This window comes from Gavialis gangeticus, unplaced genomic scaffold, assembly GCF_001723915.1.
Source record: "Gavialis gangeticus isolate Ggan-Ray unplaced genomic scaffold, GavGan_comp1, whole genome shotgun sequence".
NCBI classification, from domain to species: Eukaryota; Metazoa; Chordata; order Crocodylia; family Gavialidae; genus Gavialis; species Gavialis gangeticus.
Window position 1 is genome coordinate 46,576,873 of NW_017728995.1, and position 17,468 is coordinate 46,594,340.

The 17,468-nt window shown below is 42.9% G+C and overlaps 1 protein-coding gene across 1 annotated transcript in view; it reads left to right on the top strand.

Annotated features, from left to right (window-relative positions):
• COL4A4 (collagen type IV alpha 4 chain) overlaps window positions 1-17,468 on the top strand; it is a 183,852-nt gene that overhangs the window by 103,983 nt on the left and 62,401 nt on the right. Inside the window, exons 27-37 of the mRNA XM_019503074.1 lie at window positions 1,339-1,443; window positions 2,088-2,306; window positions 3,539-3,700; window positions 5,292-5,462; window positions 6,591-6,734; window positions 7,422-7,529; window positions 7,831-8,009; window positions 9,324-9,387; window positions 11,505-11,579; window positions 12,197-12,304; window positions 14,272-14,379. Of these exons, the coding sequence (XP_019358619.1) occupies window positions 1,339-1,443; window positions 2,088-2,306; window positions 3,539-3,700; window positions 5,292-5,462; window positions 6,591-6,734; window positions 7,422-7,529; window positions 7,831-8,009; window positions 9,324-9,387; window positions 11,505-11,579; window positions 12,197-12,304; window positions 14,272-14,379 (1,443 nt within the window). The remainder of the gene's footprint in view (window positions 1-1,338; window positions 1,444-2,087; window positions 2,307-3,538; window positions 3,701-5,291; window positions 5,463-6,590; window positions 6,735-7,421; window positions 7,530-7,830; window positions 8,010-9,323; window positions 9,388-11,504; window positions 11,580-12,196; window positions 12,305-14,271; window positions 14,380-17,468) is intronic.

Below are 17,468 nucleotides of genomic sequence, written 5' to 3' on the forward strand. Positions count from 1 at the left end.
AAATGGGGTCAGAGGGGCAAGCGGAAGTGCTCTGGGTCAAGATACAAGGGGGCCGTGGGGAGAGGGATCTAACGGTGGGGGTCTACTACAGACCCCCCAACCAAGAGGAGGAGCTGGACCAGGAATTTTCGGGCCAGCTTGCAGAGGCACTTAAGGCAAGGGATGTAGTTGTCATGGAAGATTTAAATTACCCGGACATCTGCTGGGAGAAACAGTCAGCCAGGTCGGACCGTTCCAGGAGGTTCCTGGCCGAGATACAGGACCTCCACTGAATTCAGGAGGTGCACAGTCCCACCAGAGGAAATGACCTGTTGGACCGTGTCCTAGGGTCTTTAAGAGGAGGCTTGATGCCTACCTAGCTGGGATCATTTGAACCCAGTTTTTTATCCTGCCCAGGCAGGGGGTCGGACTTGAAGATCTACAAGGTCCCTTCCGACCCTACTTCTATGATTCTGTGATAATCTCCCCATCGGCTACAAGGGTGTGAGAGGCATATGCTGACCACTGTACACGATTTATAGCAAAACTACAATAGATTCTTAAAAGTTTTTTTTAATATTTTTTGAGAGAGTCATCCCTTGCCTAATTCCAGTTAAATCCATATGCCTTAACTAAAGATTGATCACCAGCAGTTTGTGGCGAGATTCAAAATGTTAGAAAATGGCAAGAAAATATAACTAGCCCATGAGAACCATCATTCAGCAATTCATTTTCATTTTATTCTAGTGCCTTAAAACCACCACCTTATTAGCTCAGATTAATTTTTCTGTTCTACTTTGGAGATTTACAGCTGAGTTCCTATGCAGAGTGGAACAAGCAGGTAGAAAAATGCAGCAGTCACACCTGCTCAAGCCCACTTGGGTGATACAAGGTTAGAAACATGATTTTCAAAGCTGCTGAAAAAGAGAACTTCCATATAAAATCCTATATAATTCAGTAAATTAATTAACTCCACCATAAGATAATACTGTTGGGGACAGAACTGTCTTATGGTGGAGTACTTACCTGCTGAAATGCACATGTGGACGGGCTGGAGAATGAGGGTGCTGAAGTGTGGGGGCTGCCTGCCACCCAGCCCCGCATTTTAGCAACATTATGCCTCAGCCAACCCCTCCACCACCTGACGCTGTCATCCAGAGCCAAGGGCTGACCCTCTCCAGACTTTCTGCCAGCCAAGGGCTGCTCTGCCTCAGCTGAAAGTGCCTCAGTCCCAGGCATACATGCTGCGCCCATGGCAAGTTTATTGCTGCACCTTAACTGTGCATGTAGATGCACCCAAAGAGACTTGATAGGTTGCAAATATGCAAACAAATCGGTATTCTCTCTGTGTATTGTCAGGACCAAAGGGAGAAAAAGGACCGCCTGGTCTCCCTGGGCCAGATGGCTTTGATGGACAAAAAGGACAACAAGGCAAAACAGGCATAGGAATTCCTGGACCAGGAGGTAAGTGGATGAAGAGCTGTTTTTATCTGTGAAGCGTGAAGCTGTGCAGAAATTAAATACTATAAATGCGTACCTGGACAGCTAGAGGACAGGGTTGTTACCATGGTAGTTTTAAACATCTCCATCTCTTTTCTTTAATGGACATGGTGCCTGTCTGAAGTTTAGGGGTATGGTTGCTCAGGTTGGGATGGAAAATACTTCTCCATTAAAGTTGATGCATACATGAATCCTTTCTGGGAGGCTTTATTACTACCAGCAATAGAAGATCCTGCTGCAACTTGATCATTTCAGAACTTGGGGAAAAGCATGATCACTCTGTAATTTTTGCAGACATATTAAAGACACTATTAGCAAGAGGATCAAAGATACAAATGGGAATGCAAGAAACCTATACTGTCCCAAACAAAATCACAGCATCACTTCTATAAAACTCCCAGTAATCATTGGCTTAAGAAGTAAATGCCTCCTTGGTTTCTCATGTGATAGTGTTGTCTAGAGAAAGACCTGAAATGTAGATGTTACATTATATATATGTTATACATGAAGGGAATAATTAATTCTGGTGAAGTTTGAATTAACATTGCACAGTTCTAAAATTTATCTTCTGAATTATACCCCACTTAGTATGATCTTTACATTAACAGGTTTCCGGGGCAATGCTGGGGAGCTGGGTGGTGAAGGTGAAAAAGGCTTTACTTCAGATGGAAGCACAGGCTCACCTGGCATTCCTGGAAGAGATGGTCAGAAAGGAGCTCCAGGTGATACCATTCATGGTCCCCCAGGAATTCCAGGCAGTAGAGGATCAGCTGGATCACCTGGCATGCAAGGCATGAGAGGTGATCCAGGCAGTCGTGGACTTCAAGGTAGGAATCTCATGTTGCTGTGAAATGTGTTCAAACTACAAGGACAGAAACCATGGACTGATGTTACATTTGTAGCACTACTAACACCGATTATACAGATGTATGCACCATCTGTAATACCATAAAAATGGCAAATTCACCACACAAATATTCCCCTTTCAGAGAGGAAATGTTTGTAGCACCACATGGAACACCTTTTGGAGGAGGGAGGGGGAGCAGACAGCTCCTTGACAACCTGCTGCCATGGTTTATCAAAGAGCCGTACTGGCAGCCTGCTGCCATGCTGCAGGATCGCCAGCAAGAGCTGGTGCCCCACAGTGCTTGTGGCCATTACAAGAGCACTGGCAAGAGTCCCTATTTCTGCAACAGCTGTAGTTCTTTGTGCTCCCACATGGCAGTGGGAACACCAGGAGGCGTTGTTTTTGTCACCGGAGGCATAGCAACTGTTGCTGCTGGCACAGCTCCCCAGGAACAGCTGGAAGCTCCCCTGTTCCTGTGGTGGCAGCAGCAATGGGAACAGCTGTCTTTTGTACCATGGGGACTCTAGGAAGAGCTGCTGGGTTGCTGGAGCACTGACAGCCTGCTGGAGATGGCAGGTTGCCAGGAATGGGGCTCAGTGACAGGCTCCCAAAGACGCAGGCAGGAAGCTCAAGAGCATCTCCTTATTGTCCTCTGGTGGAAAGCAGCCTTTGAGGTAACTTTGTAGCTCTCCAGCTACACACTGCTGAGGCGCTTTCTAGTTCAGAGCCAAAGAGAGATGGGACCTGTTTGCCATATTACTGTGGCTCCATAATAACTGCCGTGAAGCTACTTTTGAGTTTTACATCAGTGTAACTGAAAGCATCCAAACCCTTGAGCAGAAGATTAAAATATTATGTGAAAGAAAAAATATTTCTCCTGTTGTCCTGGATACACACATTATCAAAATCTAAAAGAGAACAGCACTAACTTATGAGAACAGGAAATGGTCTAAAGAATAACTCAGCTACCTGTGTTTATAAACAATTGGGATACGGTAAGACCTGGACAAAATCTGTAAATTTATGGACCAATTTAAATGGCAGGAAAATACCAGACATTTTGGAAACGCGTAGAAAAGAACCATGCAAGAACATGGGCACAATACAACAGCAGCCAAATGTCACCTCAGAAGTACAGCCCTAGAGCACTGAGGAGAGATGGGTAAGTAGGTAGGAAGCCCTTTTTATTATGGGAAATGTTGTCTGTTTTAGGACAGCCTGGTACACCAGGATTTCCAGGTGCTAAAGGTCACAGAGGCAAAAAAGGAGATATGGGAGCTCTTGGACAGCGAGGCCTACCCGGTGAGCAATGCCACACAAACTTACCAGGGCCACTGGGACTGTCAGGTCCAAAGGGATGGCCAGGCCCTCCAGGTAAGTGGTGCTCATATCACTACCTCATAGCTCTTAGCTTTATCCATTCTTTTCTTTCAAATAAACACTCTCAAACTCAAATAGTCCCTCTCTCCTTTTACTCCATATGCCATTGGCTTTCCACCTGTGACAAAACCTGTTCTTGTTTCCAGTGAAGCCATTAGTCAAAGTCCTGTTGACTTCAACAATAACGGTTCCAAAACCTTTATGAAACTGTCATTAAACATTAGGAAAACATCAGCTAAGAATGACCAAATCGTGGAAGTTAGTCATCATATGAAGGTGCAGCCAACTGGTAGTGTTTCCTCTTCCTCAAAACAGCTTCCTTTGCACAATTAACCAATGTTCCCACTAGCTTGTGGCCAGGTTTTCCTTCTCTTAGCTCTTTGTGCATCATGTACGATGTGGAAATAAATTTGTTGAAACATCACATTGAATCCCTGTTCTATTGTAAATAGCAATTCATGTGCCAGCATGTTAGAATTAACTAAGTCAGACTTATAATTAAAAACAGCAAAAGAAAACTTTATAGACACCTTTTCCTACTGTGTTTCTATGTGCTGCCCCTCAATGCAGTTCAGCCATGCTTTTGTTACATATTTTATATTTTATTTTGTTACATATTTTGTGAAGTGCAGCAACAATTCCATGGTAATGAAGTTGGTAGGGGAAGACAGTGTTATACGGCTCAAAAAGAAACAAACTTCTGGGGAACTCTGGGTTACAACATACTATGTGATGTAGTTGGTCTGAGCACAGCTCTTAAGATTTTCATTTGTACATTTATTCTGGGATTTTTGTGCCATTTAATTCCCTTCTGCTTCTTAATCTCATGGTCGGTATATCAGATACAATCCAGTGAGGATCATTGTTTCTGGCAACACATAGTGCCACATATTTTATAGGCTCCCTTTAGTCAGTATGATTTCATCTCGCTCATTGATGGAGTGAAAAAAAAATCAGAAGTCCTTCCCAAAACCATTTCCCATAACACCGTAAATTGCTTAACTAGCCCACTAAATATATATTCGTTATGGTTTAATATTACAGGAAGGTTAATAATCTCCAATATTGTTGTCATCCTCATTAACTTCACTGTGCTGTTCATTTAATGCAGTTACAGTGATGTTCTGTTTAGCTTAGACTTGGGTAATACTGCATGGAAGAGGGCTTGTAAAAAAATGTCTACCAAAACTATTTGATATAAAATTGGATTTTTAACTAAACAAAAATTTTGCAAAAAATTGTGTGCTTTCCAGGGAAATCTTTGATCTTTCATCAAACAAGGCACATATCCAAATCCAAAATATTACAGCCCTAAATCAAATTATTTATGAGAGCAGGTACTCCCATCTCACTGCTCCAATGATGTATTGTGGCACAATTTAACTTTTTTTTTTTTTTAAAACAAATTTAAAAAAAAAAAAAATCTCCAGAAGAGGAAGGGGGTAGGGGTAAGGAAACCAAACACATCACTTTTTTATCAGCTCTCTTACTGAGGGATTTTTTTCTTTTCTGAGTAAAGGGAAGGACACAAATGTATCTTCATTCACTGTAAGCTTGAGTAAAGTAATACAAACTGTTTTCTCAGGCTTTCCAGGCTCTAAAGGCCACCGAGGAGACATGGGTTCACCGGGATCAGTTGGAAAAAAAGGTCTTCCAGGACCTAATGGCATACATGGGCACTCAGGTCCTCCAGGGTCACAAGGATCATCAGGGCTCCCTGGGGATAATGGACTGCCTGGTCTCCCAGGACTGAAAGGTATCCGAGCATCCCAGGACTCATCCTCTTTCCATGTACCTCTCTTAAAAGGATTTGCTCTTGGTCTTATAGAAGTCAGCAAGAATACTATGCATCTCATTCCCATCCAGCATCTAGAACATGGCTTAGTGGTTTTTCTCCTGTAGAAAAAGAAAAATGCCAAAGTTTGGGGATTACAGGGAGCTCCAACAATACTGTTATTTTGGTTGCTTTAAGAATGTTATAGGCCGATTTTTTTCCTATTTGTAATATGCATTACTTTTTATGAAGTGTCTTCAGTGAGAATGTTTTGGAAATGCCTGGTGTGCCAAGGAGATATACTGATGTAATTTGAAGAGTACCTTTTCCCAGCTGAAAGTCCTGTCTAATGTTTCCAGTACTTAGGCAATCATTTAGTAAAACATAACTGTTTAGAAACTATTTAGATATGTAAGTAAAGATGCAATTCACCTACTCCATGTACTAACTTACATTTTATCCACGGGAAGACTTGTGACCCATATTTTGAGCTAGGGGTATAGGTAGGAACCTAAATTCCTTAGGCCAGCTGGACTGGGACATTAGGGTGACTTGATCCCATAACAGGGCAAAGTAGCATTTTAAGTGCCTGAAACTAGCTGATAGTATCCACTTTTCATAGGCTTAGGAAAAGGTGTCTCTGAATCTCCACCATACCAGCCACATTCCACCCTGGAGTAAGGGTAGTGGAAGGTGGGGAGCGCTGTTAGGAAGTTGCAACATAGGGGCAGAGATAAAAGATATCCCCTATTATGTTTAATCTTCCATCATGTGAGGTCCAAGTTTAAGTTAGAAACCAACTTTTGCCAGGGCTGAGTAGAGGAGTATTTGGGAACCACAGCTACTACTTTCCATGATGCCTCAGCACAATCCTATTTGTAACCTTTAGCAGCTTAGATATTACAGTGATGATTAAGTTATCTAGGTAGGTAGCAGACACATGCTCTGGCAAATTTTGTGTACCTATCAAGTTGCTCTTCAGTATGAATTAAGTACATCCGCTAATTTTTGAGAGTTCCTTTTAAATGCTTTTCATTTTACTTTGCTCTCTTTCTTAGTAACACAGGAGACAAGTAGTTTAAAAAGTTGGTATCTTCATATTATTAACAGGAAGAAAAGGGATTCAAGGGCTCCGAGGTTTTCCAGGATCCCCAGGAAAACAAGGGGAGATGGGAGTCCCAGGTGAAAAAGGTGAACAAGGAGAAATGGGTCCACCTGGGCTCCCTGGAGACCTGGGGGATGGAGGGCAAAAAGGTATGTGGAAACAGTATTGCCTCTGCATTACAACTGCTTCTTTTGTTACAGCATTGTATGCTTCCATTTTTTATTTGCTAAAAAGGGTATCTTTTATTATCTAGTCACCTCCATTTTCAAAGATACTGGGCCTGACTATTCTCTCAGTTACACTCCTAAAAAATCAAGGATGCTTCCACTGGGATCCATGTATGGATTGAAGTGTGTATGAAAAAAAGAAAATCAGTCAATTTAAACAGTCTGATTCATTCACGAACCAGTTTCTTTTTATTTGTTTCTTACACTTAGTGGTGCCTCCAACACAGCTCTTCCTCAGCAGTGAATGACAGTTGTATGATACTACCAACAGATTTGAAACAGACATTCTTCAAGGTTGTTATATTCTGTGTTGCTTGGTTCATATATATAGCATGCGGGCAATAACATCTGCAAATTACTCCATCCAAACGGAGTAGTTCTAAACTAACAAAAAAAAAAAAGGGTTAACTGGCTAAAACAAAAAAGAGAAGGGAAAAAACAGCTTTTGTAGCAAACTTGTTGAAACAAATGGGACTTGAGTTCCAAAAAGATGAGAACAAAGAACTATGGTAAGACATCCTCTGGGAAGAAGTTCAACTGTTAGAATGAATTCAAAAGACATTTTCATCAGCTAGTATTTGTGTATATTTCCTGTGTTCTATTTCAAAGGTGAAAAAGGGCCAGAAGGAGATCCTGGTTATATCATCATACACCATGAGAAAGGACAAAAGGGGGATCCAGGTCCTCCTGGTGAGCAGGGATTTCCAGGAGAAAGAGGTAATCAAACAATAGAGGAGTGCATGCATGCCGGTGCATAAAAATGCCTGATTTTTAAACTGGCCACTTGTTGCCAGTACTACACCCACAGTTAATTGTAGATACAAATTACAAGCATAATTCTGAAGAAACACATTTGAGCATTCTGTTGTGTTGTTGTGTCTACAAGTTCTTTAGTTAGTTGCATATGTATTCTGGGCAGTCTACAAATTATACCAACACACAGAAATGAACCACTGAAGTGTATCATATAGGACATAGGAGGATGTTAAAATAGTCTTTTGTGATGGGATAATTTCAGGGGACAAAGGCAGCCCTGGAATCAGAGGGCTCCCAGGACTGCCAGGCACAGATGGACTCCCAGGACCCCCAGGTGAATCTGGCATTGGTGGACAGATAGGTTTACCAGGCCCACAAGGTTCCCCAGGACCACCAGGCACCAGAGGAATTCCTGGTTTCTCAGGAGCCCCAGGTGATCAGGTAAGCTAAGTGCAGGGGGTGCAAGACCACAGGCACATAATACTGCCCTTTGTTTTTGTACATCTTAGGAACTTGGACTAGTTTGATACACAGTGGGTGTATCTACACATGTCCCTATGACACCTTTGTTACTGCACCATCATTTAATACTTCCTTTCGGGAGTGCTGAATGACACTGGAGTAACAGCCTGTACTGAGCCGTGTGCACAGTTATTTTTAGCTGGTACATTGCTGTAGTGACACGCTATAACAGGGGAGTGCATTGCTATGGTGACATCGCATCATGTGTAAACACACCCAATGGTATGCTGCAACTGGTTTTGATGCATAAACTTTATGCTACTTGCCCATTAAATCATATTGAGAAGACATTGTCAACCTGACTTGCATGGTCCACAATGTGAAATGGCTTTATTTAATGTTTTTACTTAATTTTATTTATAAAAGCCTAAACCTATATTTGGGAGTTATATTGGTGCCCCTCCCATATACTTCAATGATGTAACCATACTTTCCTGGTATTTGGACTGGCTTGGTATGCTCTCACTCATTCAAAGCCTTCACAAGATTTCACTACAATGGCAGAAGCTTGGCACTGTCTTGTTGCATTTGGACACATACCTACTGCATGGAGCAGCACACTAAAATATGATATTTTTAAGGGATAAATATCAGTAAACGTGATACATAAACTTAGAAGCAAATTCTTTGCTGGTTTGTTCCTATACAGCAAGATAGATAGGATTACACAAGATATAAATCAGAGTTGAATTTAGTCCTTTATATTTATATTGTTTCTGGTAGGCCTTTATCTTACTAAACTGTTTTGAAGTACCTTTCTGAGTATATTTGTCTTCCTGATGAGTGTCCATTGATTAAAATAAAAGAGGTGGACTACAATATTTTTAATTTTTGGTCAAAGCTAATTTTTCATTTACATTTATATATGCCTTTGAGTAAAGTGTATCACTGAAGTTCATGGTTTAGATAAACTACAACTGTTAAAATGCAGTTCTTTTAATTGGCCAACTGAAGGTGTTCAAGATGTTGAAGTATTATATAATGTGTATGTGCCCTGATCTAATTAAAAAATCATTGAAGTTTTCTGAGTGCATCAAAAGACCAACATTTGATCACTGACTGGCACAAGTTAGTAGATTAATCAGCTAGCACCCTTGACAGAAGACACCAGACCTAGTCTTCCTATTCAGGTTTTTACTAGTCTGTTCACCAGTGAAAGAAAGAAGTGCTTTTGGTAGATTGTGTCTGTTGTGTATACTGTGTTTGAAGTATAGTTGTTTTTTATACTGGCAGGGTGAACAGGGTTTACCAGGAACTCCTGGAAGTCCAGGACCAGATGGCAGAAAAGGATGCAAAGGTAACAAGCTGAAATGCACAAACTGCATGAAACAAATTGTTAGGTTAGTATATACTTTGATATACAAGATGCACCATTCAGAAGAGGTAAAGAGACAGATTCTTCAAATATGAAAAATTACTAAAAGCAAGACTGTGCAATCCCTAAATCCAATTCTTTCTTTACATTTTGATTTATTACTTTAAAAGTGGATCTTAGTGACTTAGTATCTTAGAAAATCACTGTAACAGGGCAAGGCACAACACAACTACTACATAGCAATTTATCCTAGATTTTCCTCCATAGCACATTCAAGGTTCATAATGAATACTGAGCTTGAAAGACTTCTATAGACAGTGGGTGTGTCTACACAAGACACTAACTGCACAGTAGCCTAATAATACTGTGCAGCAGCACGTCACAGCACAAACAGTGCTAATACACTACTGCATAGTACCACCATTAAAAAGACATTTGCTACCACTATAGCACAATAATGCTAGTTATTGCACATTAATGAATGTATAGTTGCATACAGTATGGAACAAATGCTTAAAAGTTGCCTGTAAATAGATTAATACTTTTTGGCAAAGAAAGATTATCTCTCTCAAGTCTTAAAGGGTTTGCCTACTATTCAGCTTTCTGTCTCTAAATTCAGAACATTTATCTTGAAATATCAGCCACTATCTCTTCACATCATAGGACTGTAGCCCTCATCAAGGCTCTCCCATCAGTATTTTTACACTTTTGCATCAAAGACTGTTACCAACTCCTACTATTTCCACTGTGATTGAATCCATTGGCTAAGATAGCTTTTTTCTGAGTAAATGAACTTAAGCTGGGATAATTTTTTATTCCTTAGCTATTTCTGTAGGAACTGTGTCTGCTTCACTATAATCACAAGAGAGGATGTATGTAGCACTTTCCTAAATCAATGCACTTTACAATTATTAGGCTAGTTCTTGCGTTCCATACTGAGTCTTCACTGCGTCAAACTCGCATTGAAGTCATTGGAAGTTCTAGTGAATACTAAATGAGTTAGGACCTTAGGAAATAGTAATTGATTAGACAGTCTAAGAATTAAATGATGAATAAGGAATATATATCTATATCTATCTCACTGTTGCTTTGATTCAACAAAACACCAGTATATTCAGTAAACAGAAAGCCAGGCCAACAACAAATATCTTTAAATGTTCAAAGCAACATTATTAAATTAAATAGTAATACAAAGGTATAATCTATTAATGCTGTGCCTGTGTCTATTCTTATCTCTCTCCTAAAGCAGAAATAACCCACTTCTACCATCTTAAGCTTCCTGACTGCTAGGGATATAATTTCATATTTCTCTTTTGTGTATTTGTCTGTGGATTGCATTATAGTCACTAAGTATATTATGATACTCTCTTTACCTTTGTCCACAGCTTTAAGACTTAAGTATCGATCTTCTTTCATTAATAAATCCTGTGACAATCTTAAAAAGCAAATGAAAGAAAAAATCTTTAAAAGGACAGAATCCCCAAACCTGGTGAAGCTTTCAAAATATTGATCAAGGCAGGGGGAGCCAAACATCTGTCAGGCATATCACAGATTAAGCCCCATGCCCTCCCTAGGTGCCATTCCGATCTCTTTCCTTTGCTTAATCTGCCACTCTGCTCTTTTTTCCCTGCCTGATCTGTTGGCCTGGCTTGCTGCTTCCTGCCCTATCTGCCACTCTGCTTCCTGTCACACACGGAGGCTGTCCATGCCGCTTGTGGCATCTTGCAGGTTGGCCACCCCTGGATAAAAGTACCCTAATTACATTTATTTGCATGGCATCTAGCAGTAGGGGACCTAATTCTTGACTGAGGCCTAGGTGAGTGTTGCACATGTATTATTCATATTTAATATAAAAGCCTAACACAGTTACTTACAGAGAAGCTTTTCCTTTGCCCCACCATCTTCCTGTTAGTGTAAGCCTATCAAAAACTATTTTCTAGTTTTTATGGTCTCTTAGTCCATAGTAATAGGATTACTTCTGTCATTTAATTTTTATCTCAATGTTTGTAAATTACTAGCCTTCAAAGGTACTAAACTTGGGCTTTGTGGATAAACAGATCCATGTCTGACAAAAGTTGTTATTATTTCTAATTTAACAGGGAACAGAGGTGACCCATCCAGTCAACCTGGTCTACCGGGTCCAAAAGGGCCTGTAGGAGAGCCTGGCTTACCAGGTAATATATCCCATATATCTTGGGGAGTAGGGGAAGAGGGAAGCTGGAATAATTTCAGATTTGCTTGAAGTTAGTTTTTGGTTTTTTTGCTTTTGGACTGCTTTGCAGTCTAATGCTGATACACACGTTTTGGCTTTTGGGCCTTGTGAAGTCCAAGACCAGAAATGCCTCACAGCCTGTTACATAGCCCAGAACAAAAAATTAAAAGAGGAGGTAGGGTCGGTAACTCTTTGGATGCATTAGTGATGAGCAATCTGCTAACTACCAAAAGGTGGCTCAGCATTACTACTACATCATGACAGTTCTGGGAATGGGTCTTCCTTCTTCAACTTCACGGAAAGTAATAAAGGAAGACCTGTTTCTTGCCATGTGGTTGGGAGTTGACAGAAAGAAAGTAATTTCTTCTCTATCTCTACATTAAATGTAGTCACAATGTACCATCACCAAGATTCCATAAACATTTGTGTATTTGAAATGCTGAAGTATTTGTGTAAAAGCTGTTTCTTTGCTCAGAAATATATATAGGACAAGGCACACAGAGCTTGGATTTGTAAACATTCCACAGTATGAAGCACGTATATCTTTAAATTAAAAACTAACGTTTATCTTTTGTTAAGGTCCCCATGGATTCCCAGGTGAGCCAGGTTTCCCTGGTGTCCAAGGGCAAACTGGAAGACAAGGACCTAAGGGGATGCCTGGATACCTAGGAGTACCAGGCTTTCCAGGTGAGTTCAAGTATAAAAACAGTGGATGAGGATCTGTTCCAAAAGGACAAGAAGGGAGTTGATCTATACTTCAGTGTGATTCTAAACAATGCCACTGAGGAAGCATAACTGTGGGGAGTAGGTTGGTGTTCTAGTGCAGATGAGGAGAATCTTAGACTTATAGAGCATCTCTAAATGAGATGTTTACTGCGCAATAGATTAATTAGCTGTGCAGTGTATGTCTCGACATCTATACATGTGCCCCTATTAGGCTGGAGTAAACTAATTTACTCTGCAGTAAGATAGTACTTGTAAATACTATTTATATGTACTATTTACAAGTACTGTCCTGGTGCAGAGTAGAAACTTTGCACCAGCGCATGTGTAGATGCCCCAAATGGCTGGGGCATGAGGGTGGTTCAGTGTAGGGACTGTCTCCTGCCTAGTCCCACACCGAAGCACCCTTGTGCCTCAGCCAGTCCCTCTGCAGCACATTGAGCTGGGTCGAAGTAACCTCAGGCAGGTAGGCTGACCCCCCAGGACTCCTTGCCAGTCAGAACTTCGACTTCAGGCACAAGTGCAGACACACCCGGTAGTAATAATCTCCAGAGCTTGTTGCTGCCTATTAATAGACATGTGTAGACGTGCCCATAGAGATGTTGGGCTGGCAGTGACCTCTATAGGTCATCTAGTCCAACCTCCTGCCTGATGCAGGATCATCTATATAAAGAAGGAGTAGAGAGTCTGCCAAGAAGGGCCACAATGGCAAAACATGAACATGTAGAGAATTTATGACTTCAGGAACCTATGAGTAACTTATGAATAAACAGTGTCTGGACAATAAGGGAAAACACCAATGTAGAGGGACCCAAGCCAAGCAACTGCACTGAGATGGGGCCTATGTGCTCAGCAGGTGTCTCGTTCTCTTTCAAATCTTACCCACCACAACTAAATGTAGTTGAGAAGAGGTATAGGAATTTAGTACCGGCTTAGAGGTTGGCACGGGTCACTGCTGGGGTCTTCTGTGGGGCTTCTCCCCTACCCTCCACCCCTTTCCACTCCAAGTTCCAGTTGGTGTTGGACACACGTTTGGCCGTCTTGAGTGACTGCCTTGCAGCTCAGATGGAAAAAGAAGCAACGAGGTTGTCCGGCATCAGTGTGTTTTGGCTATGCTGACTGGATTCTACTGTGAGTTCAGGGTCAGCTGGGCATGGCCCACGTAAAAAAGCAAACAAACTAACAACAACTCAAATAACCATGCCCTAGGCGCTTCTCTGGCCATCCAGGCACCTTGGTCACTTTTCTTCAGGCAGTCTCAATCCCACATGGGTTGCCCTATAATTGCTCAGTCTGTGTAGGTCTGCTTGTCCTAGGCAGACTCCCAGAGTAATGTGAGGCCAGGGAAGTCATGAACCCCGGCTTAGTCCTGAAGGGTACCTGACTTCTCCTGGCAGCTTGGTGATCCAGCATTCATCTGGAGACCTTTGGAGAGCTTCAGGTCTCAGGCTTCTTGTCCCCTGCCTCTGTGAGGAAATGTGACAAGATTTCTCATTCCTCTGTGTGTTCCACCAGTCCTGGGGTTGGAAGGGGTCACATAGGGGTTCCCAGGTTGGCAGAAACCAGTCTGGCCCCTCATTCAGCCCCATATGCCCAGCTGCTATCAGCAGGTGTTAAGAGCCCCTGAGGGGCTCATTATTCCCTGCAGCTGCTGCCTCCAGGCCTCAGGTGGTGGTCCATACACCAGCTGCCTGATACCATTCTGGGCTGCAGCCTGAGCCCGTGTGGGGCTGGGGTTCTGGCCCCTGCCCCGCTCCAGGTGCAGAGCCCAGGGGATGCCTGTTGCATGCTGGCTGCCTGCCCAACAGCACAGCAGAGCATGCCCTGGTTGCACAGGTTCACCGTTTCCCCACAAGTCAGTACATGGCTTGGCTGAGCCCCTGTTACAACCACCTAATGACTGCAGTAAATAGAAAGTTTTTCGCTCTCAGGTGCTGTGGGTGTTCCAGGATTGCCAGGTGTTCCAGGTGACCAAGGTCTTATTGGACTCCCAGGGCCTGCAGGATTGCCAGGATTCTCTGGTTTCAAAGGCAGGAAAGGTAAGAATTACAAGGACTCTAGCCATAGCAATGTATTACTGTTAACTGCATGGGAACCAGTGGAACTGAAAGTCAAAGAGGAGTTTTAAAAGAGCTTTACACTGACCTAAAATCTTCCCAAAGTTGAGAGTGGCCCCACTTTGGCTTAACTAGGACAGTTAGGCCAACTTGAAGCACCACTGTTGCACAGTCATTATTGCATATTTATTTAGTACTTGTATAAGCAAGTACTAAATGAATATGCAGTAACTTGAGTTACTGTGCAGTAATGCCGACAAACACCTTTATTGTGTCGCAAGAAGCTGCTACACAGTAGTATCAGGCTACTGTGCAATCAGCATCTCATGTAGATGCAGCCAGAAAGTACAAAAATTGTCCAAGGAAACCAGACTAAAACCTTAGGTAAATTAAACAGATACACAAGAGATCAAGTTCGTCTTAAACCAATGCAGCCAAGAGCAGAATTTGACACAATGAAAGTAGACTTTTTCTGTAATCATTTGGATGCTGTGCTAACAGTTATACTGTGTTACACTTTGTGACCAGGCAGTGCCACTGTTACTCTACGTATAGCAACTAGGAATCTGACTGTTGAAGCAGACTGAAGGGGAAAATGGTAACTTTGTAAAAGGCGTTCCATTCAAATGTCTGAAATCTTGTGTGACTGGTACATTTTATCAAATTGTGATAGTGAGATAACTACTATTTGCAAAAGGTGGTCTCTAGGTCGGTTTACATCTAAAATGTTCCAAAAACATGAGAAATTCTGCTCTTACTGGTGATCACTGTGTTTGAATTGAGCAATGGCAAATCTAAAATTCTTTTATCCGTGAAAGTTTGTGTGCACACACACAAGTACTCTCTCTCTCTCTCACATACTCAGTATATATTTTGAGTATTGGAGCTGTTCATTAAAATTAGATCAATGTTCAGCTAAAAAGATTTTAAAGTCCTTTTGTTTTTATCTGGCCTCGGAGTCGCAATCTGTATCCTAAACAGTTCCTGGGATAGCAGAACAATAGGTGTCCTCATACTTCAGTAGGGCCACAATTTCATCCAGAATATATTCCTTTTAGGAAGGACTATGAGTTCTTGTAGAGGGAAAGAGAAGTTTTAGCTTTTTGATTTCAGCCTAAAGCAAACTTGGGCAGTTCAATTATAAGCCACTGAAAAATGAGGTTTACAATGAAAGTTTTTTCTGATTATCTACAGCAAGGCAAGGGGTGTTGATACCATACAGTGATGACAAATTTCTCATTGCTATATAACCTGCAGGGAGCAGTTTATCATGTTGCTGAGTATAATTATGTATTGCAGCAAAAGCAGGCATGCTGCAATGACAAGGTTTTCCAAATATGCTTCCATTTGAAAAGAGGCATCATGCACCTGACTACTTGTTAGTTGCAAAAGTGTGCCATTCCTCTTCTGTATGGACAGGCATTTTGTTTAGACCGAAGCAGACACGTCTCTTCTACGTTGCACTAAACTTGTCCCAGGGCCTGCAAAACGTGATGGGGGCCAACTCAATGCCAGGTCTCAACAGCAGCCTACCCACCTGTCTATATGGAGCAATCCACCCAGTCTTTCCTGCCATGACTTGCTGTTTAATAAACTGGTGTAAAATGTGGGAGGCTGCCCATTTTAATGCCTCGATGCCAAGGGGCATTATACATGGCTCCTTACTGCTCCTACAGTGTCCCATGCCTTGCAGACGGTATAAGTTGATGATAACTCTGGCCTGAGGCCGAGCCAAACACTGTCCCTTGCTGGGCCTCCATCATTCATGCCGACACGCTGCCATTTATAGGGACTCACTCAAACCACCCATCCTCACTGGGCCTATTGCACTCCGCCCCCTCTCACCGGGTCTCTTTCATACCGCCCATCACTGGGTCACTCCCAGCCCACCCTGCCTTGTGTCTTCCATTCTGCACGTGCCTTCAGGCTTATGTGCTCTCACTCTACTGGGCCCAATGCAGCCTCTTCAGGCCACTGCTGCACCAACCTTACTCTATGTGGGCACCAGCCTCATACCTCACACTGAGCCAGACTCAGCCTCTAGCCCCTCTCTGGGCAGCTCATATACATTTTTGTGGGGGTTGGTCCCTGTTCAGCCCTTCAGGTTGCCCTTCAACCCTACTCCGCATACCCCTGGTGCAGCCCTTCGGGTCCACCCATGCAAACCTTACTCTACACCTGCCTGGCACAGTTCTTCAGGCTGCCACTGTGCACCTTACTCTGTGTAGGCCTCACATGCACTATTGCCCCCTCTCTGAGGCTCCACTACTGTCCCCTCTCTATCTGAGGCCTCTGGGGTCATACATTCCCCTCCCCCTCCATGGGGCTCAGGTGCCTCTGTAGGTGTATCTGCCCCACCCCCTCCACTGTCTGTTCCTACACATAATTACCCACTGAGTAGTGGGGGCTGGGGTTATATGGCACCCCTACCCACCTTTCACCGAGGAGGCAACTGGCCTGGCATTTCTGGGGAGCTACCCCACCATGGGTAGTCCCACCAGATCATCCTTCCCCAGTAAGGTGCAGTTTTCAGTCATACCCAGGACCAGGAGCCTCCTACTATCCCCATAACTCATGCCCTTACTTCCAAGAGTGTTCTGAGCAGCAGCTCAGGCGGGTGGTGTTTCCATGGCTGCAGCCAGCAAACTGCTGCCTGAGTCCTGGGAGCCCTGGATCTAAAATGGAGGCTGCTCAGCCCTCTCCTCCTATCCCAGAGCATTCTTGTAGTCATGTGACTGCCAATTAGGGCTAGGCCACACCTGCAGGCTGCCCTACTGCCTGCTTTCAAGCATTAGTGGCAGGCACCATAGATTACCAATATGTGAACAGGGGCTGAAGGATAGACAGCTTCAATCAAAACAAATTCCAGAGGAGTTGAGCAAGAATTAGATCTATGTGGATTAATTCTTTCAGTGAGGTTGAGTAGCAAGATGATAAACTTGGAAACGTATCAGGCATGGCTGGTGAACTCAGAGACAGGTGGGGTGGGTAGCATAAGCGGAGGGAGAAAATTTTTTGGGGGAGGGCTGAATACACGCACACATGTGCGCCCCCCCCCCCCCCCCCTCAAG